Source organism: Papaver somniferum, chromosome 11 (genome assembly GCF_003573695.1).
Source record: "Papaver somniferum cultivar HN1 chromosome 11, ASM357369v1, whole genome shotgun sequence".
NCBI lineage: Eukaryota > Viridiplantae > Streptophyta > Magnoliopsida > Ranunculales > Papaveraceae > Papaver > Papaver somniferum.
In genome coordinates, this window is record NC_039368.1 from 45,897,765 (window position 1) to 45,924,102 (window position 26,338).

The 26,338-nt window shown below is 36.4% G+C and overlaps 1 protein-coding gene across 1 annotated transcript; it reads left to right on the forward strand.

Annotated features, from left to right (window-relative positions):
• Positions 1–21,192: 21,192 nt before the first annotated feature.
• LOC113324370 (probably inactive leucine-rich repeat receptor-like protein kinase At5g06940) lies at positions 21,193–24,702 on the forward strand. The gene is made up of 3 exons (XM_026572691.1): positions 21,193–21,250; positions 21,357–23,669; positions 24,150–24,702. The coding sequence occupies exons 1-3, from the start codon at positions 21,193–21,195 to the stop codon at positions 24,542–24,544; spliced, it is 2,766 nt and encodes a 921-aa protein (XP_026428476.1). The 3' UTR covers positions 24,545–24,702.
• Positions 24,703–26,338: the final 1,636 nt, after the last annotated feature.

The window sequence follows — 26,338 nt, forward strand, 5'->3', positions numbered from 1 at the left end:
TGGACATTAAGCTTACGCTTTCGTGTACAAAGGTCCTTAAGGAACTTGGCATAAGCAGGCATTTGCCTAATTGCTTCTAATAAAGGGATGTTAATGTTTACCTGCTTAAATATCTCTAGTATTTCGTTGAAAGTCGACTCTCTCTTTGTTGGAGCTAACAACTGTGGATATGGGGTTTGGGTACAAAATGAGACCTGTCGGGAACCACATTGGCATCACTAGAAATTTATCGGTTTCTTCAGTTAGTGGCTCCTTCTGGGGCTCATCTTGGGAACTAGAAGGTGGATCTACAGTATGTCCACTATTAGGCATGGCTACCTTATTGTCTACCGTTTTACCACTCCTAAGGGTTGTGACAGAATTCACTTGATTAAATGGTTTTGCACCTACTTCATTAACTCCTCTAGGGTTGGGTATCGGTTGACTAGGGAACTTACCTTTTTCTCTTAGAGACTCATTGATCAGACTAACCTGGTCTTTCAATTCAGAAATGGCCTGACTATGTTCTTGTCCTATCCTATTACTAGCTTCTATGCTTTGTGAAAGCAATTGACGCATATTTTCAGTATTTTGAATAAACGAGGTGAGAGTTTCCTCTAGACTTAAGATTTTCTTATCAGACTGATTCTGAAACTGAGTTGATCCTGAAGTATTCTTAGTATAGCCAAAACCTGGGGGAACATTAGAATTACTAAACTGACCTTGGTCCTTAGACCATGAAAGGTTCGGATGGTTTCTCCAACCAGGATTATAGGTTTCTGAATATGGGTCAAACTTCTGACGGTTATCAAACCTAGTGTTATTATAGAGAGCATTGGCTTGCTCTTTATTTTCTGGCATTCCCAAAAAGGCTCTACTCTACCACTAGTGTGACCCAATTCTAAAGCTTCTAACCTTTTTGCTATAGCAGCAATTTTGGCATCTGATTCATAGCCTCCTTCTACCCTATTAACGTTTCCTCTACCTAGAAGAATTGTTCTCTTGGGTTCCCTACAATATTCCCATTGCTGGGTCTTTTCGGCGATTTCATTCAAAAATTCCATCGCCGCATCAACAGTTTGGTTTTCAAAACCACCAGTGCATAGAGACTCAACCATGGTTGTTCGAATAATCTAAACCCTCATAAAGGATTTGAACTAGCCTAACCTTTTCTAAACCATGATGAGGACATTGGGCTAATAAGTCATTGAACCTTTCCAAATACCTATATAACGATTCTCCCTCCTGTTGAGAAAATGTGCAGATTTGCGTCCTAATAGACGATGTTTTGTGCCTAGGGAAAAACTTGTTCAAAAAGGCAGATGTAAGTTGTTCATATGTTTCTATTGAACCGGAAGCCAAACTATATAGCCACGATTTGGCTTTATCTTTCAGGGAAAAAGGAAATAACCTAAGTTTCAAAGCATCATCATCAAGGTCTCTAATCTTTAGGGTACTACAAATTTCCTCAAAATCCCTAACATGGAAGTATGGGTTTTCATTTTCTTTCCCTAAAAAGATTGGAGCATCTGTAGGGTCCCAGGCCTAAGTTCATAATTTGCTTCAGTTTCGGCTAACCTGATACAAGAAGGACGAGTAGTCCTAGTTGGGTTCAACAAAGCTTTCAAAGTTGCCATTGCTGGCACTATCGGGATATTTGGGATTCTATGCAATCACAAAACAAGGCTGACTCAACCAAATCAAACCTAATTTTCTAGCAAACAAAAAGCATGATGGTTCCACTTAGATTGTTTTTAGACCAGCTTCTATTCTTTCGAAAAGGAACTCGTTACAATATGAGCAAACCCCTCTGTAATCAATCTGAGTCAAAGTAAGTTGAATCGAGGCGAGGGAAGCTCAGTGGAGCTTTGATACCCAAGGCCTCACCGGTTACAAGGCGGCGCAGTCACGCATTCAACTCACAGAAACCATCATGAACTTCGAAGTATGCTCAAAAGAGTAACCAATATTTTTCGAACGACTTTCCTATTAAGCTCGTTACCTTATTGATCTCGTTCTAGTCAAAATTTTAGGCTTTGGTTCGCGTTTGGTTTCGTTTTCCTAAGGCGGGCAAGAAGAGAACGGTGATGAAATCCGAACCCTTATCTTGTATGGCCAGTCCTTGCCCTTTACTAGGAAATTAAAGCAGCCGTTTTCAAGTCCTCATCATATATGCAAACGAAGGAATACAGTAAACCCGCTGACAAGGGATTCACGGGTGTTTCGAAAAACTTACCTCCCGTACCAGACGGGCGAAGAACCGCTGAAGTCGACTCGGGCCACGACTCCTATGTCATGTACGAACCCGAGGGGCCGAGGCGATATCGTAATCACCGTCCTTCTCTGCACACAATTTTTATTTAAACCAACCCTTCCGTAGGGTTTAAAAATAATAATGTCCCAGTCCAAAAATAAAGTCCAAAAAGTGTCAAAAAATAAAAAGAAAAATTACAAAAAATAAAACCCTATTTACAGTTTCTAAAAATAAACCAAAATAACTATATACAAAATATTCTTCTTCACTCTTTTCGGATTCCTCTTTTCTTTCCTTCTTTGGCGATGCTTTCCTTTTATAACACTTTTTCTTTCCTTGTAGCTTCGCTCGAAATCTGAAAAGAATCAAAAAATACCAAAGGCGTAAAAGAGAACAAAAATTCTAAAAGAGATAAAATAAATCTAAAACCTAAAACCTAATACAAATCCGCGTCGGCGGCGCCAAAAATTGATGTAGTTTTTAAGTGGTAGTAAAGTTCGTTCAACTCGGATTATGTAGACTCGATTTTAGACTCAAATTAAAATAGAAAACTTAAAAAGAAATTGTATTCAAGTTTATAAAAAGCACTGAGACTTTGGATTCCACCAATCTCCAATTTTTATGTGATTTAATCTAGTCAATATTTATGCAACTCTTTACGTTTAAAGTGATTCTAATATTTTCGCCTAGATAAGTAGATTCTCAAAACAATAGTTGTAACGAAAGCATGAACCATCAAAAGATTTAACCTAAGCATGACCCATCAATTGAGAAAACAACCACTTAATCAGAATCATATATTCGATTTCACTTCAGTGCAAATAATCATAAAAGAATTACGAAAATTAAATTAAATAGAATTTACCACATAATAATTGGAAAAATGGCTTCCTCCGTCGCCTCAGCAATGGGATTTAGCTTCTCATATTAATCACTTTCTCAAAATATTTGTTTATGGTTCAAAAGTTGATTAAAAGATGAAAAACTATAACTCTGAATGTTTGCAACGGTGTGTTGGAGACGCAAAACGAATGACTGACTGTTACAAAGAAGTTATTGTAGCATAGTTACAAATTTGAGACGCTGTTCTTATTTGCAACGCTTGTTCTTCAGCAGCAACAGCAGAAACACGGGTTTTCCTGCAACTTGATCTTCTCAGATCTGTAGTGTTACAAAATTCTTTGCGACTGCTCCAATAACTTCGTTTTTTTTCCCTGGGACTTAAACACACCTTTTATACTACTCAGAAACCTAAAAATTCCGATAAAAATTCTCTCTTTCTTTTCGTGCAAGTCACGGAAATAATCTTCTCTGCCGATTTATTTACGCGTTTCTGAGCTTTCCAAATCATCCCAAACTCTCTATTAGGTAAGTAGCTATCTCCGGAAAGATTATCTCCGGTTTAATCTCCCTGAAACTTCAAAAATCAGGCCAGCAGAGACCCGTGTGTGACTTCACCTCTGTTTTGCTCCAACTCGAGTTCTAGCCCAATTCAATCCATTCCAGCGCTCATACCAAGCCTGTTATGCTAAATCACGTCTATCCCAACAAATTCCCGTGATTGAATCTCCCTAAAACAGCCTAGAAATCCAACCCTAACTCTGGTATGCAAACTGGTTTTTTTTCCGCCAATTTTTTCTTTTGAATTTTGAGAAGAAAGTGGTCTCCCCCTATCCAGAGTGGGGGTGCGAATAGTAGATGCCATGCAGGTATGCCCCTTAGTAATTAGGTTGCCCGTTATCCATGGTGAGAGTTCGAATAGCAAATGTCCTCCGGGGGTGCCTCGCGCAACTTTTCGAGCCGATTTTTCCAAAAATGTTTGTTGGCCAAAAATACCTACACACACATAAAACACCATAATAAGTACAAAAATGAGCACTATCAATACATAGAATCGAGACAAATTAGACACAAAAATGTGTCTATCACACTTCTATCCTAATCCGAGACTTAACTAATTGTAGACTACAAATCAAGATATAGTTTTGACAAAAAGCTTGAGATAACAACACTTGCGAGTTCGATCGAGCAATGCTCTACAATAATTTAGGTGCCAGTAGTTTCACTGCAGATCCAATTTTTCATACACAAACCAAGCACGTTGAGGTGGATTATCATATGATTCATCATATGGTTAAATCTAGTTTCTCAAGATCTCTTACATTCACACTCTTAGCCACATTGCAGATTTGTTCACTAAAGGGTTATCAAATTCTCTGTTTGGGATTCGTAAGGACAAACTTATGCCTCTTATCAGGACATTAGTATGAGGGGGGGATGTTAGCTCAGTTACATTTTTTCTGATAAGGCAATCCAATCCATAACATGTGAGATACTAATATAGTGATATCTGGTGTTTATGACATCCCTTGTACAACTGTATAACAGAATTATTTTTCTGTTACAGTCTGTTATTTTCCTCACATCATGTTTTCTTTATTTTCCGTTCTGTTGAAGTCAAGTCCATATAAGACTGAGTATTGTATTTGTCCTTCTTAACTTTTACGATCAATACAAACCCTTTCTTATAGTCTCTTTCCACTTTTCATTATTATTTATCTTTTTGGACTCAAGCGAAGTTCATCGATCGGTGATATATAACTCAAAATAGCCCGAGATGCAATTCAAAATAGCTTGTTCGTTACAACGATAGGAAATAAACTCAATTGGTTGTTTATTATATATCAAAAAACAACATAGAGCGCCACTAGTTTTGCTAGATTTATTCTTGTTTTAGCCTAATTTTAATAGCTTGTTCCATATGCGAAAAACAATGAAAGGTTTGGTTAAGTTTTTTTTTTCTAGCCGAACCCCAATACAAATAAAAAGCGAAAAAAGCAAAATACAATACAATAAAATGAAAATTGTTCAATTCCTATAATTAGGATATCCAAGGATAGATGGCGGATGAACATAATAATCCCTTTAAATTTTGAATGTTCCCTAGAAGTTCTTGTTTTATCTATCTTGTCCGGTTATTGTTAGGTAAAAATTTGGGGATTTTAACATGAAGGCGTGAAAAAAAAATAGAATAAATTTTATTCTCAGGTCCAACGAGAAAAAATATTGTTCTGGTGCCTGAAGTTGTGTGAATTGTTTTTAATTTTTTTTAGAAGGGAACATTAATTAAAATAGCTTTTAAATCCAAGGCTTTCACAAATACTCACGTTCATTTTATAAAGAATCCATATCTGGGGTTTACCCTCACACGAATTAGGGGATATTTTCTGTTGCAGTTGGCATTGTTTTTCAATGCCGATTTTTATAGTTGGTATTAAAAAATAATCCGGACTGCGACAAAAAGTATCTTCCAGTTCGTGAGGGTATCCCCCAATTTCTCCACCTTTATAAATGCCTGTGCATTTTAGAAACCTATCCATTTAAAAATAAGATTACCTAAATATCCTCTTTCAAGGACAATTTTCCTTATCCATTATATGTGATATATTTCTTTATTATAAAAAAAAAACAAATTCATTTTTCTATGACTCCGCCACCACCACCACTCAATCACCACCTCCAACTCCACCATCATTATACCACCACCGGGTAGCCACCACTACCACTCCGACCACCACGCCGTCGTCGCCGATGTTGCCACCGCAAGCTGGTGTCGACAATCGAAGTTGATACCAAGATGTGGTGTTAATAACTCAAGTTAATACTTAAATTGAAAATTTAGAAAATAAGTTAGCTCTAGATTATAACGTCAACAACCAAAGTTAATACCAAAATTTGGGATTAATAACCAAAGTTGATACAAAAACTGAAAATTTAGAAACAAATTAGGTCCAATTTATGATTTCAATAACCGAATTTTGACATCATAATCTGGTGTCAACAAGTTGATAGAAAAATTAAAAATTCATAAATAAGTTAGGTCTAATTTATGATGTTAACAAGCCAAGTTGAACCAAAATCTGGTGTCAACAACCAAAGTTTATACCAAAAATGAAAACTCAGTAATAAGTTAGGTTCAAATTATGACGTCAACAAGCCAAGTTAGATACTAAAATCTGGTTTGTCAACAACCCAAGTTGACATCATCATTTGGAAAACATACCAAGTTGACGACAAAACAAGAATCAGGAAAATAATATTTTTACACATGACAATTTAAAGTAGAACATGTAGAGCCAATACAACTGTAAATTAGAACATGTAGAGCCAATATTAACGTTCTCATTCCCATACAATCTAAAGATCATTTTTACATACACGAATGAGTGAACTCGGTGTAAGTCGAACACGAATCATCTAACGTGGAGTCAGCCGTACTGCCATTTCACCACAAAATTCAGCGTATCACAATTCATTTACATATCTTCCTAGTATCACCTTGTAGAAAAATCAAAATGAAATGAAATGTATTATCTTGTAAACACTTTATTCTTAGGGAAAGTAAATCATTTTTTCAATATGTAAGGAATTTATCGAAACCTTGAGTACTAACATTATCATGATCTTAGCATACCCAGGATCAACGTAACCTATTCTATATGCTCCCATGCAACTGTAATGTGGACAATTGTTTCTTTGAAACATAAAGAGGATAATATACAAAACTTTCACCCAGAAAATTTCATCTGGAAAACATAGTCAAGAAAGCTAATCCATATATGTAAAAAACAAAAAACTATCTACCGTATTATTTTTTGAAGTTTCACTGAAGATGCAAATGAAAAATTATAGTCTCTTAAACACTCATAATCTCGTATAAAACGTATACGTACAGTGTGAGATGGTAACCTAATTGAAGTTATCAGCCAAATGAAAGCATAATTCAGAATCAAGACATTTCTGGTAGATTAAATTAAAGAAGAAAGAGGGTGAAGATACATGTAAAACAACAAAAGTCATTGAAATTAGATAAAATACGTACGATAAATGTGATATGATGAGACTCCTCAATCTCTGGAATATCTATGCGTCTTGCAGTTTCCAACTATAAAAAGAAAAATAAAATATAAGACTAATAAATATTTGTATGTTTTCAGTTTCAATGCATTAACTCGTTAGTTAAAAGACCAATGCAAAAATCTCAGCTAAAAGTTCATTATCGACAACATTCGGCGCTGAAATTTCTATTGCAATGTAAGAGAATCAGCGATTCTATGATTTTTAAATGACTAGACATTCATATTCAATAGAATCTGGATAAGTTTGTTTCCATAGTCATGAGAATAAAAACTGAGATAACTATGCTCAAAAATTCAAGTTATCAACCTAAGTTAACTGCAATAACACGCAGACAAAACGCGGTTGGGTTTGAGATGCACATTTTAAAAATCCTACCCACAACTTTGCCATTTTCTGAATCTACAAAAAGTAAAAGTTACCATAATAATCAATACCTCACCAAACATTATTTACAACCTAGTGTTAGAGCATTGATCGGTCGAACTCACAAGCATTGCTATCTCAAGCTTGTTGTCAAAACTATGTCTTGATTTTTAGTCTACAATTAGTTAAGTCTCTGTCTAGAATAAAGGTAGTTGAGAAACGAATCAGTCATCATTGCGTTCTACCGTTTGAAGGCGAAGATAAACCGAAGCTTTCGGAGAACTTCATCAACAAAAGGTAAGTGAAGACTGAACCACCTATTTCTCAAGTTAAATTCACTTTCCATCATCTGAGACGATGTTGCATAACTAGTTAGACTATTATGCATAGAAAATAATTTCGAGTCGGGAACTAATTTATAGTTAACAAATTTCTCGAAATATAATGACTAAGCTTAATGAATATTTGCTCATACTTGATGAATTTCGGTTAAGAACAATTTATTGTTTGCAATCAAAATCGTGATTCAAGTTCATCATTCAAAAATAGCATGTAACATTGATATGTGTCATTGATGTTATTCGGGAATGTTTCAAATCGATTTAGAGAAAAATATAGAACTACTATATTCGGAATACAAGACAATGTTATCAGTCTTACAAACTGCCTGTTATATGTCTGAAGCCTTATTACATGTACTCGTACACGTAGCGGAGTAGTTATATATCGGTTTACGGATTGTGTGATACGCATACTCGTATGCATATCATGGGAAATCTGTTTGATTCGTTATCTGGATCGGTATGCATTCGTATGCAAACCATTTTGGAACTGTGGTTATGGAACCATGTTTAAGTATCCAAACCAGTATGCGAACCAAAACAGTTATGTGTTCCTGAACTCGTTTAGTACCCAAATCGGTACACAAACTTGAAAAGTTATGTGGACTCCAGAACCGGTCAATGTATCAAGGTTTAGAAACCGGTACGCACACTAAAAAAGTTCTGTCAACTCCGGAACTCGGTTTAGCTCTTTAGCTTACAAACCGGTATGTGTACTGTGACTCAACCGATTCACGAACGACTATGGTATTTGTACTTTGTGTAATTACTAACCATGTCGATTATGATCAAAGTGCGATTAAATTATTTCTGTGAGATAATTTGCATTTGATTAATTCTTTAAAACACTAGACTTATTTGATCACATGATTGTGACTCGATATTAATTGTCTTTGTGTTCATGAAGATGAGTGTTAAGATTTTAAAGTTCAAACCAGCTAGTTTCGGCTAACCATATTGAACATAATCTTTGTACACGGTTCGGTTACGTTTTTACCTAACTAGAGTATATATCTTGTTTATATAAATCATATTAAAAGTTTCATCTAACGGTGATTATTGCTTTCTCGGTTCCAAAGCTATTTTAGCTTAAACCTAAAGAAACCTATACTTTGAATGTCTATAAGAGGGTAACTCTTAGCAACTGGGATGTTTGAATCCTGACACTACTTTTTGGTGTGTCCTAGTTGTATCTAGAGTCTTCCTATATAGAAACTCTTCTAGCGTTCAACGACTATAAAAGATTTCATTAGGATTCGTGAAGCCAGGTCAAGTTATCTTTTATCTTGATAACTTGAGTATCCTGATCTTGTTCGACCGTTGATTTATTACTTGAACAAGATAGATAGAAATCACAAAGTTCTCTTCGTCTCAACTTTGTGATTCCAAAAGTTTTATACTCGTGAGGTGAATAATAATCTAGGCTGCACTTCGGGCTACATAAGTTTGGATTTTTAGGATAGCTAGACTTTTTCGAATTGCTATCGATTTCCATCACCTTGATCATACGTTTGATTTTGATCATACGTTTCGATCATAATCAGGAAATCATTATATAGTCTTAATCCGTGGAAAGGAAGATTTGGTTTAAAGTCTTCAATTGAGTTGAAACAACTCTTAGTTGGTGAGACGTCATCTAAGGGAATCAATTGCGCGGAGTCCTGTTGGGATTCAAGAGGCGTAAAGAGCGCGACTGTACCTGAATCGATGTGAGACTGAGTTCGGGCTCAACTATATTCCAGATTGAAGTTAATTGATAGTAGGCTAGTGTCTGTAGCGGCTTAATACAGTTTGGTGTTCAATCTGGACTAGGTCACATGGTTTTTCTGCATTTGCGGTTTCCTCGTTAACAAAACTTCTGGTGCCTGTGTTATTTATTTTTAAGCACTATACGTTCATCTTTATAATTGAAATACCACAGGTTGTGTATTGATCAATCATAGTAGATATATCCGACCTAGTTTGTTGAATATGACTTGATTGATCCTTGGACATTGATCTTTGGTACCATCCAAGAACTCTATGTGTGATTAGGTTCACGGATTCATTTATGTAAATATTCTAATTGTGCGCGCTAGAGAGAGAGATATAACTCTGGACACTTTCCTTGATTGAGTTTAGCTCTTGGATTTGTGTTGAGTTTGTCCATACAGTTTTCCTACGAAAAAGTTGGTGGTGTATTTTGGTACCCCCAGTGTTTTCAATTGGTATCAGAGCTGTCAAACACCCAAAGACCTAATAAGTTTGTGTTTGAAGCAGTATGATTACATGGATATGAGTACAATCTCGGGAAATGTATCACCAGTACAAATTATGCCAAATTCCGAGTGTGTTCTAGAAACCATCAATGTTGATTTTGGTATTGATCTGAAGAAGATAATCGATAAACTTTGTCATGAGAAACATCGATTGAAAGGGAAAAGACTCTCCCCATTAGTTCGGATGAACATATTCAAATTAGTGAAGAGAAAATTGTAGATGCAGGGAATTCTATATCCTCTCTCAATAAAACTCTTGGTATGATGAACTCTATTGAAAAATCTTCCAATCTCTTTAGGTATTCGAGAAATTATCTTGATTCATGTCTCATGAATTTTCGTCATTTTGGAGATAAAAGAGGCGTAGGCTTCAATAAAACCAATGCGACTCAGAGTAGTTCGAAAGAATCTAGTTGTGTTGCCACACGGATATAGGCTCCTGTATGGTTTTTGGTGCTTTCAATCATTACCAACATACTTGTAAACTCTTTAGGAAGAAATTAAAGGTTGCTAGTAGTCTTAATAAGAAAGTTAGAAAACTTTTCTCTAACCTTATGAGTTCTAAAAGTCTAACAAAATATTCCTTTGGGAACAATAATGTTAGTATGGGGAATTTCGCTTTAAAGTCATCCTCACCATTTCAATGGTTTCTTGACAGTGGATGTTTCCGATATATGGCAGGCGATCTTTCGTGGTTCATGAATTCAAGAGACTTTGATGGAGGTCATGTGACATTTGGAGACGGGGGTTGTTGATACATCAACAAAAAGGGAACGATCAAACTGCATGGTGTACCTGGAATCCATGATGTTGTTTACGTCAAAGGTATGACTGAAAATCTTCTCCCTGTTATTCAAATTTGCGGCAAAGTCCATATAGTTATCTTCAGTGCTAAAAGATGACACATTTAAGATAAATCTGGAAACTAATTTTTCGGGGAGTACGTGGCAAGAATAACTTTTATATTTTAGATATTCAGTCTAATCTTTGTTGCAATCTGACAAAGGTGGAATCTACGCATCTTTGGCATAAGAATTTTGGTCACATCAATTTTCGCCTTCTAGGCAAGATCATCAACAAAGAACTTGTCAAAGGTGTTCCCAAAATCAATGCTAAGATCTATGGTGTTGTGGAGCTTGTCAAAAAGATAAACAAGTACGAGTTTCACATAAATCATCTCGAGACATTGCCACCAAAGATCCACTAGATTTAATTCTTATGGATCTTTTTGGACCCATTCAACAACCTACTATTGGAAGAAAGAATTTTTCTTTGGAAATGGTTGATTATTACACCAGATTTACTTGGTTGGCATTCTTAGCTTACAAGAATGAGACCCTAAGTGAATTTAAGATTATTTTTAATAGAATCCAGAATGAATAAGGTCATAGACTAAATAAAATTAGGAGTGATCTGGGAACTGAATTCAAAGACACCAAAGTGTTCGAATTCTGTGACCAACTAGGTATTATTCAACAATATTCACCACCTATCACTCCAAAAGCTAACGGAGTTGCCGAGAAGTATACAGGAAGTGGCTAGAGTAATGCTCCATAACAAGAACTTACCTTTAAATTTTTGGGGAGAAGCAGTCTTTATAGCCCGCTACTTGATCAATCGTGCGTATTTACGGTCACGAACTCTGAATACTCCTTATGAGTTATGGTATGGTAAGAAGCCTAACTTACACTATCTACGTGTATTTGGCAGTAAGTGCTACATTCTCAAGGATCGAGAACAAAAAGGAAAATTTGATTCAAAAAGCGATGAAGGTATTTTCTTGGATATGCATCTCATGGTTTTAGAGTATATAATCTCAGAGCTCGTGTTATGATGGAATCAACAAATGTTATCATTGATGACTTGAAATATTTTCATCACGATGACTCTCCTTCTGAGTTACCTCCCTTGGACACAACTGAGAAAGTCAAAGAAGTTCCGGAGTCAGTGGAAGTTGTACCAACGGTTACTGATCCCGATGTTTCTAGTGGCAAGGAGAAAAACCCTACTCAGGGTGTTCCTGTTGAACATACCACTCCACGACATTTGTGGGTTCATAGGAATCATGATACTGACAATATAATTGGACGTACAGAATCCACAGCTAAGACAAGAAATCAACTCCAAAATATTTACAATTTTGGCTGTTATCTCTTGCAAGTGGAACCCAAAAATGTTGATGAAGCTTTGAATGATCCCTTTTAGGTGAATGCTATGCATGAAGAGATAAATCAATTCAAAATACAAGACGTATGGAACTCGTGCCTTGTCCCTCTAACATTAATATTGTTGGTACAAACTGGATATATAAGTACAGGTCAGATGAATTCGGTACAATGGTTCGAAATAAGGCTAGACTTGTCGCTCCAGGATATTCACAGATTGAAGGAATCGACTTTGATGAAACCTTTGCTTTTGTTGCCCGCCTTGATTCCATAAGATCATTATTAGGTCATGCTTGTTTTCTCAATATTAGGCTATTTCAAGTGAACGTAAAATCCGCATTCTTAAATGAGTGTTTAAAGGAAGAGGTCTATGTTGCTTAACCTAAAGGTTTTGAAAGTCCAGAATATCCCGATCATGTCTTTAAGCTCAAAAATCCATTATATGGATTAAAACAAGCACCTCGAGCGTGGTATGAAAAGCCTAATACTTCACTTCTTCGATAAGGTTCTCAAAAGGAGGAGCAGATAAGACTATAATTACCAAATGGAGCGGTAAAGATGTCCTTATTGCTCAAATCTATGTAGATGACATAATTTATAGATCTACTTCCGAGAAACTTGCTAAAGAGTTTCAAACCTCTATTGGCAAGGAATTACAGATGAGCAATGTTGGTGAAATTAAGATTCTTTTTCGGTCTACAAATTCAACAACATAAGAATGAAATTTACATTTCTAAAGAAAGATATGCAAAATATCTTGTTAAAAGATTTGGTCTTGAGAAAAGTACTCCCAAATTAACTCCTATGACCACTACAAGGAAGTTACATAAGGATGAGAATGGTGTTGATGTTGATCAAAAACTTTATAGATCCACCATTGGAAGTCTTTTATATCTAACAACAACAAGACCAGTTATCGCTTTTAGCGTTGGTTGTTGTGCTAGATTTCAGGCTAAGCCAAAAGAATCTCATCTTGCAGATGTTAAACGAATCATAAGATATGTACAACATACTATCGGTTATGGTATCTCTTATACGTTTGATACTAACACTGATCTTACAGCGTATTCTGATGCATATTGGGCAGGTTGTGTAGAAGATATGAAAAGAACATCTGGAGGATTCTACTATGTAGGACTAGATCTTGTTGCCTGGCATAGCAAGAAACAAAACTCACAATCTCTATCAACGTGTGAGGCGGAATACATTGTTTCAGGTTCGTGTTGTGCTCAACTTTTATGGATGAAACAAATGCTTACTAATTATGGAATCGATACTGAAATAATGAAAATCTTCTGTGATAAATCAAGTGCGATTCGAATTACTGAGAATCCCGTTGAGCACTGAAGAACTAAGCACATTGACATAAGATACCACTTCATTAGAGATCTCTATGAAAATGGTCTTGTCAACATAGAGTTTGTGCCGTCAGAACAACAATTGGCTGATATTCTCACCAAACCTCTAGACACCGCAATGGTTCAACACTTACGTAAGTCTAATATCTCTGTTTATCAAATGGGATGTTTTATAGTAAAAAAAATAACATATCGAATAAATGTTACCCAACGTGAATTCTGGTCGGAAAAAGAAGCTAATTAATTCCATAGGGTAACCATCTTTGATAACCTTTAACTATGAGAGGTCTGGGATTCAAGGGGGATAATTTCTTTGCTAAATACCTGGTCGGTCATAATTATTAAATCTATATACTTTATGAATAACATTATTTTCATATGTTAAAAAATGTGCTAATGCATTATACATTTGGAAGTGTATTCTGCAGGAAGTATCTCTGATCTAAAACTATACTTGTTGGGAAGTGAGAGATGTCCAGTTATTCGATATTTGGAATAATAACTGGATACCTAATCTCACAAATACTTTAGATCACCTATATTCTAACTGGAAAAACCTTTTAACACTTGTGTCAAATCTTATCGATCTTGACATAAATAAGTGGAACTTTGTTACTATTGTTGAGGGGAGAATATGAGTTTGGTCCTACATGTCCTAGTCACAACAATGAAAACACCTTTTTCATATAATAGAATGAGAGAGAACTTCCTTTCTGTTGTACTATGTTCTTCCTTATATAGCCTTTTCCCAAAACTTTTCTTCTCATGACGTCATGCCACATATCATAGAAGCTTCCTTATTTATAACTATCGCCATTCCTCCTAATATAACCTTCAACTTCTCCACAAATCCCCTCCCTGTCCTTTCCATTTTATGGACATGTATTATTGGACTTGGGCTTTAGTCCCAAGTCCCCTATTTTCTATGGTAGGTTTATCCTTCCTTTAGGGGCTCCCTAGTCGTGTTAAGGGGTAATTATTTTCATGTATCAACAACTATCATCTAATTTCCTCGTAATGTAGCACAAAAAGGCCTTGATACCAATTTTTTTATAAATGTGTTAATTGTACAAATGCAGATAAACCAAGGTAGATGTTTACTAACAATTAAGAATTTCAGTAAAATCTTTGTATGGCAAGCTCAATGAGGTGGAATCTTTGTATTACCAATAGGGACAAATGTGCATCTTTTACAGCTAGAAAACAAAGACTTTTTACCTGCTTTAACAATTTAGAATGCTTTTGTACGTGGAGTACAATAATTACTGGATAACAGACTGCAATACTGGTCCTAACACTAAAGTAGCAGCTACAAAGTGCCGATTAATCTAAAAACGATACATATTAGAATTTTTCAAGATGTAGTACTTCTCTGCAAACTTCAATTGCAATTCAGAGAGATTGAAATGATTTGTGTCCTTTATCCGCTGTAAATTCTAATAAGCTTGCAAAGAAGAATATCTCTATTAAACCTAAAATATCCTGGAAAGCACGTTCCCAGAATCAAATAAAATTAAACTTTGATGCAGCTTGGACATTTGATTTATCTAGTTAGCTTGGATTCATACTAATCATTAGAAATGATGCAATAACAAGTAAAGAAATTATGCCTGGATCTTCACAGCAGAAGGGCGGGAACATGCAGAAGCCTTAGATCTATTACAAGGATCTAAATGAGCAAAAAAACTAAATTTGAAGAATTTTTGGATAGAAGGAAATAATAAAAGAATTTTATATTTCACCAATAGGGAACAAACTGTTCTATAATGAAAAAATTGAAACAACATGATTACCGGAATTAGTAACTCTGATTCGAAAATCAGCCTGAGAACAAAAGTTCTATTGGATAATCAGAAATTCATTACCAAGCCGGTCGCCTCTCTTACACATTTAATAGGGATAAACTTCTCAAGGAAAAAGCAATCTGTGCAGCGCACGTGTAAGGATGAGAGTGGCCCAAAATAAAAAGGAAAAGAAATTACAAAGGCATTCCAGGTTTTTACGAAGTACACCCCTCCTAAAATAACCACATGACACTATATACCCCACCAAATTGTCCTTGTCCTCAAGGAGAAAAGCTGAAAAATGAGCTTGGATAGTAGCAATATCTTCCCATGTAGCTTCCTCAATTGTGGAATTAGACCAGTGAATGAGTACCTAGTGAACATGGTGATTTCCCCTTGTAATGGTTCTGTAGCTTAAGGCAGAGATAGGAGTGATGATGACTTAGCCTGCATGATCTATTTGTGGCAATGTAGGAGAACTTACATAAGTATAACCAATCTTTTTCTTAAGCTGTGAGACATGGAACACAGGGTGTACTCTGGCCTCTGGTGGCAGCTGTAGTTTATAAGCTAAGTTCCCTACTTTAGCAATGACAGTAAAGGGACCATAGTACTTAGCTGAAAGCTTGAAGTTCTTCCTTAGGGAGACAAATACTTGTTTGTACGGCTGTAACTTCAGGTATACTGAATCTCCAACTTCAAAAGATCTTTCAGTTCTGTTTTGAACTGCAAAAACCTTCATCCTTGCTTGAGCAACAGATAAGGAATCTTTAAGAATATCAAGCATAGCTTTCTTGTATACAAGATACTCTTCAACAACAACCACAGAAGTAGTGATGTTATGAGGAAAAGCCAGATGGGGAGCATCATAACCATATAAAGATTTAAATGGGGACATTTTAATGCTGGTGCAGTAGCTAGTATTGTACCACCATTCTGCAAGAGCTAGCCAGCTGAACCACTTCTTTGGTTGAAAACCTGTCACGCACCTTAAGTAATTCTCCAGAAAAGCATTGACCCTCTCTGTTTGTCCATCAGTATGTGGATGATATCCAATACTGACTTTGAGACTGGTGCCTAAGTGATGAAAAAGGTCTTGCCAGAAGTTACTTGTGAATATTTGTCTCTGTTAGAAGTGATGGATGAGGGTAAACCATGCAACTTGAAGATGTTATTTAGAAATGCTTTGGAAACAATAATTGCAGTGTAAGGGTGCTGAAGTGCAATGAAATGGCTGTATTTTGTGAGACTATCAACTACCACTAAGATGACATCTTTGTGCTCACTCTTTGGCAGGACTTCAATGAAATCCATGGATATATGCTGCCATGCTTGATCAGGAATAGGTAGTGGTTGTAAGAACATCAGGTAGGGTGTTTTCATGCTTGTTCCTCTGACAAATGTCACAAGAGGTGACCAAGGAGATAATGTCCTGCTGCATTTTGGGACAAAAGAAATGTAGCTTGGCCCTATTATAAGTATCCTGTATACCTGAGTGACCTCCAATGGCTGATGAGTGCAAAGAAGACAACATAAAAGATCTTACATTCTTGGCAGTACCAATGTACATTATGGACTTAGACCTGAGAATCTCTTGGTGATAAGAGAAATTTGGAGTTTTAGTAGGAGAAACTAGCAGTTGAGCAATGAGTTGTTGAGCTTTAGGGTCATCAATATAACTAGAAGCAATCTCCTGCATCAACACAGGTTTGGAAATAGTGGTGGATTGTACAATAGCTGCAATGTGTGCCCTTCTAGATAATGCATTAACAACTTTGTTGTCACTCCCCTTTTTGTACTGAATGTCATAATCAAAGCCCAACAGTTTCATGAGCCATTTTTGTTGCAGTCCAGTAGTGATCTTCTGTTCTAAGAAAAATTTGATGCTCTCATGATCAGTTTTGATGGTGAAATGATGTCCTTGAAGATAGTGTCTCCATTTGGTCACGACTGATCCTATTGCCATTAGCTCCTTCTCATAGGTAGATAGTCCCATAGCCTTAGGGCCCAATGGTTTGCTATGAAAAGCAATGGGTCTCCCCTCTTGCATAAGGACTGCACCTATACCATTATATCTAGCATCTGTCTCCAAGATGAACTTTTTTAAGAAATCTGGGAGTGCCAAGACAGATGTAGTAGTTATAGCCAGCTTGAGTTGATTGAAGGCCTTAGTTGCAGCTTCAGACCATAAGAAAGCATTTTTCTTCAACAACTCAGTCAATGGCTTGCTGATATTGCCATATCCTTTAACAAATTTTCTATAATAGCATGTGAGGCCTAGAAATCCTCTCAGTTCCTTGATGGACTTAGGAATTGGCCAAAAAGTCATACTCTGAATCTTTTTTGACCAGCTACTACTCCTTGAGCTGTGATGATGTGTCCCAAATACTCTAATTCAGATTGAGCAAAGTAACACTTAGAAAGTTTAGCATGTAGCTGATGTTGTTGCAAGATAGAAAGGACTTGTTGAAGGTGTTGTAGATGAGTGGCCATGTCAGGGCTATAAACCATAATATCATCAAAGAAGACCAACACAAATTTCCTCAAGAATGGTTTGAAAATATCATTCATAATGGCTTGGAAGGTGGCAGGGGCATTGGTGAGGCTAAATGGAATGACTAGAAATTCATAGTAACCTTGATGAGATCTAAAAGCAGTCTTGTGAATATCAGGAGGAAATAGTCTGATTTGATGATAGCCAGACCTGAGATCAATCTTAGTGAAAACTGCAGCACCATGTAGCTCATTCAAAAGTTCATCAATGGTAGGAATGGGAAATTTGTCTTTGATGGTCATATCATTTAATCTTCTATAATCCACACAAAATCTCCAGCCATTATCTTTTTTCTTGACCAATAAAATTGGAGAGGAAAATGGGCTATGACTTGGCTGTATAATGCCTTGAGAGAGTATTTGTTGAATCAAATCTTCAGTGACAGATTTTTGAACATAAGGGCACTTATAAGGTTTTTGATTGACTGGACTGGAGTTGGGTTTGAGGGGTATAGTATGGTCTAGGCCTCTATGAGGTGGAAGGGTGGAGGGTTCCTCAAAAACTTCATGAAAATCTTGTAATAAGGCAGTAATTTCCGGAGAAGGTGGAATAGGTGCCTGAGTGGCAGCGATGGAGCATAATTGTGCACACAATCCATGTGGATTTTTCTGAAAGAATTTATGTGCTTCTTTGGTACTTATTGGTTTTAGGAGATTAGAGTTGGACATGCCAGTAAGAGTAATCTCAGTGCCCTGGTATATGAAGGATACTGTTAAAGTATTGAAGTTGAAAAGCACATTACCCATTTGTCTGAGCCAATCAGCACCCAACACTATATCACAACCACCAAGAGGCAGCAGTCTTAGATCTGCAGAGAATGACTGACCCTGCATGGAACAATTTAAGGATTTGCAAATGCCAGAACTAGCTGTCTTGTCACCATTGGCTACTGTTACCTGCAACGGAGGAGTAGGCTGTACATTGCAATGCAGTTGGTGAGTTAGAGATGAATGAATAAAACTATGAGTACTGCTTGTGTCAATGAGAATAGAGATAGAGTGATTATTAAGAAGCCCAGGTATTCTTATTGTTTCACTACAATGAGAACCAGTTAATGCATGAACAGAAATTTCAACATCACTCTCTTATGAAGTATCATTCTCAGTTTCCTGAGCTAATTCCTCTTCCACAGGTAACTCAGTAGCGCCTTCATCTGCAACTATCCAGAATAATTGTTGTTTTTTTACATATATGACCTTGTCTATAGACATCATCACAGTTGTAGCATAACCCTTGTGCTTTCCTGGGTTTAAGTTGTTCAGGAGTGAGCCTTTTTATGGGAGGGTGGGTGGGTTGTGTTGGGAAGTAGTTGTGGTGGTGGTTTTGAATTTGTTGCTAGGAGGCCTAATGGATTTTGTTGTAAATTGGACTGGTAGGCAGGTTTTCCCATGGAAAAAGAGTTAGAGAAAAAAATTTGGGTGGGTTTTGAGGTTTTTTGTTGGTGGATTAAGGATTGTTCTTGTAACCTTGTTAGAGTAAAAGATTTCATGAGGGTGGTGGGGGTGAAACATCAGGACATTGTGTTAGATTTCTTCTTTAAGAGATCCAATGAAGCCCATTACATAATAGCTCTCTGTAAACTCAGGATGAATGCTCATCATTAAATACCTAACAACCTCAAATTCATCTATTGTAGTTGTGTGAGCCAGTTTATTAAACATACGCACAATATTGTCGTTTGATGGGTTCTCAAAACGCAAACAGGCATGTTCAGCTAATTCAAACCAACATAAGATAGATCTATAAGTTTGTAAGTTAGAAATCCACTTCCCGGCTTTGCCATCCATGTGCATCGCTGCCATCTGCACCTTCTGAGTCTCTTCTCTGATGTTGTGGAGGAGAAAAAATCTATCACACTTCTGAGCCCACCCTTTTGGATTAGATCCATCGAATCTGGGAAAGTCTAGCTTAGGAAATCGATTGTAGTTGCTGAAATTTCGATTCTCGGTAAGATGATTAATTACTGGTACAGTACTTCCCTCCGTTGGTGCAACAAATGATTCACCGTGACTACTTTCTTTGTTATTTAGATTTTGTAATTGTATAAGAACTTGATTCAGTTGTTCCTTCATATCCAACACATCTTGATTTACTTTATCTATCTGGGTTTGTTGCTTCTTCTGAGTATCCTGTAAATCCTTAGTAGCTTGAGCTCCCTGTCCTCCCATGGTGACATGATCGATCGGCTCTGATGCCAATTTTTCTATAATGAACAAATTGAAACAACAGGATTACCGGAATTAGTAATTCTGATTCGAAAATCATCCTGGGAACAAAAGTTCTATTGGATAATCAGAAATTCATTACCAAGCCGACCTCCTCTCTTACACATTTAATAGGGCTAAACTTCTCAAGGAAGAAGCAATCCGTGCAGCGCACGTGGACGGATGAGAGTGGCCCAAAATAAAAAGGAAAACAAATTACAAAGGCATCCCAGGTTTTTACTAAGTACACCCCTCCTAAAATTACCACATGACACAAACACCGATGAAATTGCAGAATCAAACAAAGAAATGCAAATTTTTATTTTGTGAAATTACTTATTTAGGTTTCAAGTTTAAAGAAAGATCTGAAAATCAAGCAGCAGATAAACTACCAAAACAAGCAAAAATCCCTAACCAACATTAGCTTTGGCAAACAAAAATGCCAAACTTCCAGAGGTAATTCACACATTATCCGCAACACCCATTTAATACAAGAAATTGAAGTCGGAGTTTGAATCAGACGCACATAATACGCCTATCCATATAATTCGATCTGATTCGTGAATAAATTCGGCGAACTCATTAACTAGTTATTCCATCCTAGAGTACATGATTGGTAAATTTTACAGAAAATGGGTCATTTGTCCAAATATTTTTAAAACACGGTTGCAATGAATGAGTAAAAATTAGTATGGGTGAAATGGACACAAAAAAAAATAGCAAGGATGAAACTGGATTCATCCTGCCTTAAACTTAAAAAATAGCGAGGATGAAACTGGATGCATCCTGTGTAAATTAAAAATAAGAAAAAGTATTTGAAAATGGGCAGGCTGAAATTGTTTACATCCTGGCTATTTTTACATTTTTATCCATTTAAACAGTATCAAAATCTAGATGTCTTTTTCGTCCAGAAATTGTCGATTTTGATCTTTTTAACCAATTTTATGTAAATTTTATATCCTTTTTTAATAAAAAGGTCAGCTACTTTTTGAGACAACAATAATAATAATCAATGAAAGCATTGACCCATCCAGTCCTTTACACTGGTCCACTCTCTCCCACTCTACTCTGTACATTTCACTCTATTCTCCACACTCACTCTCCATTTAAGAAGAAAAACACAAGAACATTGAAGACATCACAGAATGCATAGAAAAACTTGAAACAACTACCAAGTTACTAACCAAAACATTCTCATTCTCTGTAATGGCACTTCATCAATCTACTTCATTTTCAATCTTTCCTTCTTCTTCTCATTCTTCATCTCTACTTCTTCTTTACAAGAAACAGAAATTCTTCTCACTTTCAAAAACTCCATTCAAGACCCAAGTAATTCTCTCTCTACATGGTCTAATGATTCACTTACCCATTTTTGTAACTGGGTTGGGATAACTTGCTCAACCAAAACCCCTCCATCAGTCACTTCTCTGAATCTTCAAAATCTTAATCTTTCTGGCCAAATCTCTTCTTCAGTCTGTAAACTTCCGAATCTTTCTCATTTAAATCTTGCGAACAATGTCTTTAATCAACCCATTCCTCTTCATCTTTCTCAGTGTAGTTCTTTACAATCGCTTAATCTTAGTAATAATCTCATATGGGGAACTATTCCAGATCAAGTTTCTTTGTTTAGTTCTCTGAAAGCTCTTGATGTTAGTAAGAATCACATTGAAGGTAAGGTTCCTGATAATCTTGGAAATTTGAAGAATTTAGAAATACTCAACTTGGGTAGCAATTTATTTACAGGTAATCTTCCTTCATATGTCTTTGGTAATCTTACTGAACTTGTTGTTCTTGATTTATCTGAAAACCCTTTCCTTTCAAGTGAAATACCTGTTGAGATTGGGAAGTTTGGGAAACTCAAGCAGCTTTTGTTACAGAAAGCTGGTTTTTATGGTTTAATTCCTGATTCTCTTGTGAGTTTACATGGGTTAGAAATTTTAGATCTTTCGCAGAATAACTTAACTGGTGTGGTTCCTCCTGGACTTGGATCGAGTCTACAAAATTTGGTATTTTTAGATATTTCACAAAATAAACTATCTGGGTCATTTCCAACTGATGCCTGCACTGGAAAAGGACTTATAAACTTAAGTTTACATACAAATTCCTTCACCGGTTTAATATCCGAATCTCTTGAAAAATGCTTGAATCTTGAGAGATTTCAAGTTCAGAACAATGAGTTTAGTGGGGATTTTCCTAAGCAACTTTGGTCGTTGCGGAAAATTAAGCTAATTAGAGCAGAGAACAATAGGTTTTCAGGTGAAATACCGGATTCAATTTCCAAGGCTGCTAATTTAGAGCAGGTGCAGATTGATAACAACAAGTTTACTGGTGTAATTCCTCGAGGTCTTGGTTTGGTTAAGAGTTTGTACAGATTTTCTGCATCAGTTAATAGTCTATATGGTGATCTTCCTTTGAATTTTTGCGACTCTCCTGTAATGAGTATCATTAATCTTTCACACAATTTGATCTCCGGGAGAATTCCCCAGCTTACAAAATGTAGAAAACTAGTCTCTTTAGCTTTAGCTGATAATAATCTTGTTGGAGAAATCCCGACTTCTCTAGCTCACTTACCAGTTCTAACATACCTCGATCTTTCCGATAATAATATCACTGGTTCTATTCCACAAGAGCTACAGAATCTTAAGCTTGCACAATTCAATGTATCTTACAATAAGCTCTCTGGTAAGGTTCCATTGTCCCTTATTTCTGGTCTTCCTGCTTCATCCCTGGAAGGAAACCCTGATCTCTGCGGACCTGGTTTACCAAATTCATGTTCTAATGAGAGCGGTAAACCACCTGCTCGACACTCCAAGTTGGCCTACATACTGATAATGGTGGCTTCTGCTGTTGGTATCATGGTTTTTGCTACTATATTATCAATAATGTACTGGTCGTCTAACAGAAAATCCCGTCGAAGTAATTGGAATTCTGTGTTTTTCTATCCTTTAAAAATTACTGAAGACGATATAATGAGGGTAATTGATAGCAAGGTTGCATTGCAAGGCAGAGGAACATTCGGGGGTGTTCACGTTATCCAATCACCTAGTGGTGAATTCTTTGCGGTAAAGAAGTTGATGAACAATGGTTCTTTGTCCTTAAAAAAATTGAAAGCTGAGATGAAGACATTAGCTAAGATCAGACATAAGAACATCACTAAATTGCTTGGTTTTTTTCTGTTGGAGGATTCAGTCATTTTGATATACGAATTTGTACCGATGGGAAGTCTAGGAGATTTAATTTGCAAATTAGATACTCAACTAGAATGGGGTGTTCGGTTAAAGATTGCCATTGGAGGTGCTCAAGGATTAGCTTATCTTCATAAAGATTATGTTCCACAGTTACTGCATAGGAACATTAAATCAAGAAACATTCTTTTGGATTCAGATTTTGAACCCAAACTCACTGATTATGCACTTGACCGAGTAATTGGAGAAGTCGGCTATCAGGCAACAGTTACTCCAAACATGACTTCTTGTTATATTGCACCAGGTATGAGGATATCCAAAACTTGTCCTATCAAGTTATATAAGTTCTTCGACAAGCAGGTTATCTTTACTATTATCAATATGCTATTTTAGCGCGTAATCACAAAGCAACAAAACTTTGCATCATACACTTAAAAATGTTTTTCCTACATAAGAGGGTGTAGTTGAACTTCAAAATTCTATTTCTAATGAAGGGTGGATCTATACGATTAACTCTACCATTATATGCCACCAGTTAGGCAATGCACGGCAGATACCAAGTTGATAAATGTACCACTGAAAAATACTTCATATGCTTGCTCCTACACGACTAAGCCTGCTGTGGCAGACATAGTGAAGTGCACCAAGAATTTTGTCTGTTAATATTTCAGAATATTCATGGCTGGACCAAGCGAAGCCTTAATCTAATAAGTAATGCAAAGATTATTTTATTTTATTCTTAGATTATTCAACTGTCTTACAATTGTTTTTACATTGATTGCAGAACAAAGTTGTAGTAAGAAAGCTACTGAGCAAATGGATGTATACAGCTTCGGTGTTGTGTTGTTAGAGCTAGTAACAGGTCGGAATGCTGAGGTAACACAAGCAGAAGATTCGTCTATAGATGTAGTGAAATGGGTTCGAAGAAAAATCAACACTAGAAATGGAGCAGGTCAAGTTCTAGATCCTAAAATCTCAAATTCATTCAATAAAGAGATGTTGGATGTTCTAGATATTGCTCTTCTTTGCACTTGTGTTGTGCCTGAGAAAAGGCCGGCAATGTCTGAAGTCGTAAGATCACTTCAGTCACTAGATTCCAGGACTCAAATCTCAAGTACATTTTGTAGCGAAACTGAATTATCTACTCCATCCAAGAGTTCAATCCAAAACAGAAATTAATGTAGAAGAAAGAGTTACCTTTTTTCCTTATTTTTCTGGCTTAAACTGAGTTCTAAGTAAAGTTCATTTCTGATCTTTTTGTTTGTGTGTACTCAGTGGTAGGGCAATCCTTGTCTGATATTGATTCATAGTAAATTCAGCATTACCTGTTTACATTACATAGCAAATTTGAAATTTAGAATAATGTTGGCGGTCCCTTCATCAATCAATTACACGAAAACAACTCTGTATCAATTATAGATGTGGTTATGGCTCCTCGGCCCCTTATTTGGTGTTCTAGAATCGACTACCCAGGAGGATGATCTAAACAGGGATTTGATAATTTTTCACACCAATAAAAATTCAACTCTTGCGGTGGTGTCTTGTGTGTACCCGGGTGCAAGGTAACTACGGGTTGCATGTGTGCAGACAAAGTGAGCTGAACTAGCATCGAAGTTTTAAGGGTTATACGCGTTTGCTACCGGCATTTCTGCCCACAGATTATGGTTAGGGGTTTGGCATCTAGATCATGGTTAACATATGGACTAACTAACCATTGACTGTGGAAACAGCTAGTAAAAGTTTTGGTGTCTGTTTGAATATAAGATCTCAAGTCTTAACAGATTTTCACACCCATTAACCCACCTAGGGAATGGCCGCCCCAAGACCTCTGCCTGTGAGCAAATTCTTGGATACACATAGCGCAGTCCTAGGTAAACCTCCAACATCACCATCAAATCTTATTCAGATATTTTCGATGATAAAAATAAAATCAACTTTTGAGAATGTTATTTCATTCCACTTCCTCGGTTTTTAGAAAAAAAATATTCTAAAATAGACCAAATTGAAAAAGTGATAGTATCTTTTTTCCTAATCGTATAACACTTTCACTCTCCTTTCGTAATTTTCATCATGATAGTTAGGATATGTAAGCAAACTCTCTATCAATTCAAGGAGAGTTAAATTATCCACAGTTGCATACCAAATCACAGTTTTTTTTAGAGAAATCACAAAGCATGAATAAGTGCTATGGATCTGTTTTCTTCAGCTCTTTTTTTAATATAGATTATTATATAATTAACTAATTGGAAGCCTAACAAGCTAAAGCTCCAAGCGGCGTACTACTACATAAGTTGAACAGGTTGCCGTGCTAGCCTACCAGCGAACCTCATGAAGAACAAAGCCGAGGGAGCCGAAGCAGATAGTGTGGCTAATACCGTCGCAAGGGGGGCAAACTAACTCTACCGTCCATGTCAAATTCTGTAATATTGCGCAATCTGGGACTCGAATCTGGAACCTCCTGAAACGCATGAAACCAGCTGATCTACAAGCCGGTTTCTTTTTGAATCACAGTTTTTTTTAGAGAAATCACATGAATAAGTGCTATGGATCTGTTTTCTTCAGCTCCCTAGTTGCTCTTCTAATAAAAGCCTTAACCTTTCGCCTCCAAAAAAGAAAAAGAAAAAGTGTTGTGGATTTTCATCATAGTTTTTACAGTAAGCACGTTCAAAGAGTATTGAACGAACGAACATATGGATTTCTCTATGAGGAAGACAATCTTGTATAAACTTCCCCGTATAGTGCTGAACCTTAGGTGGCACATCCAATTTCTGGATTTTTTTCCACGAGAAATTATTATGTTTCTAAAACATACGAGGATATGTATTTTGGAAAATGACATTATATGCGGATTTTACAGTAAAATCTCAATTTCTTGTCCTAGTCCATCTGATTTTGTAGTATCCTTGCAAAGGGATCATAATCATGCAAATCTTCTTAATAATGGAATTATCGAAGAGAGAATGGAGTACACTT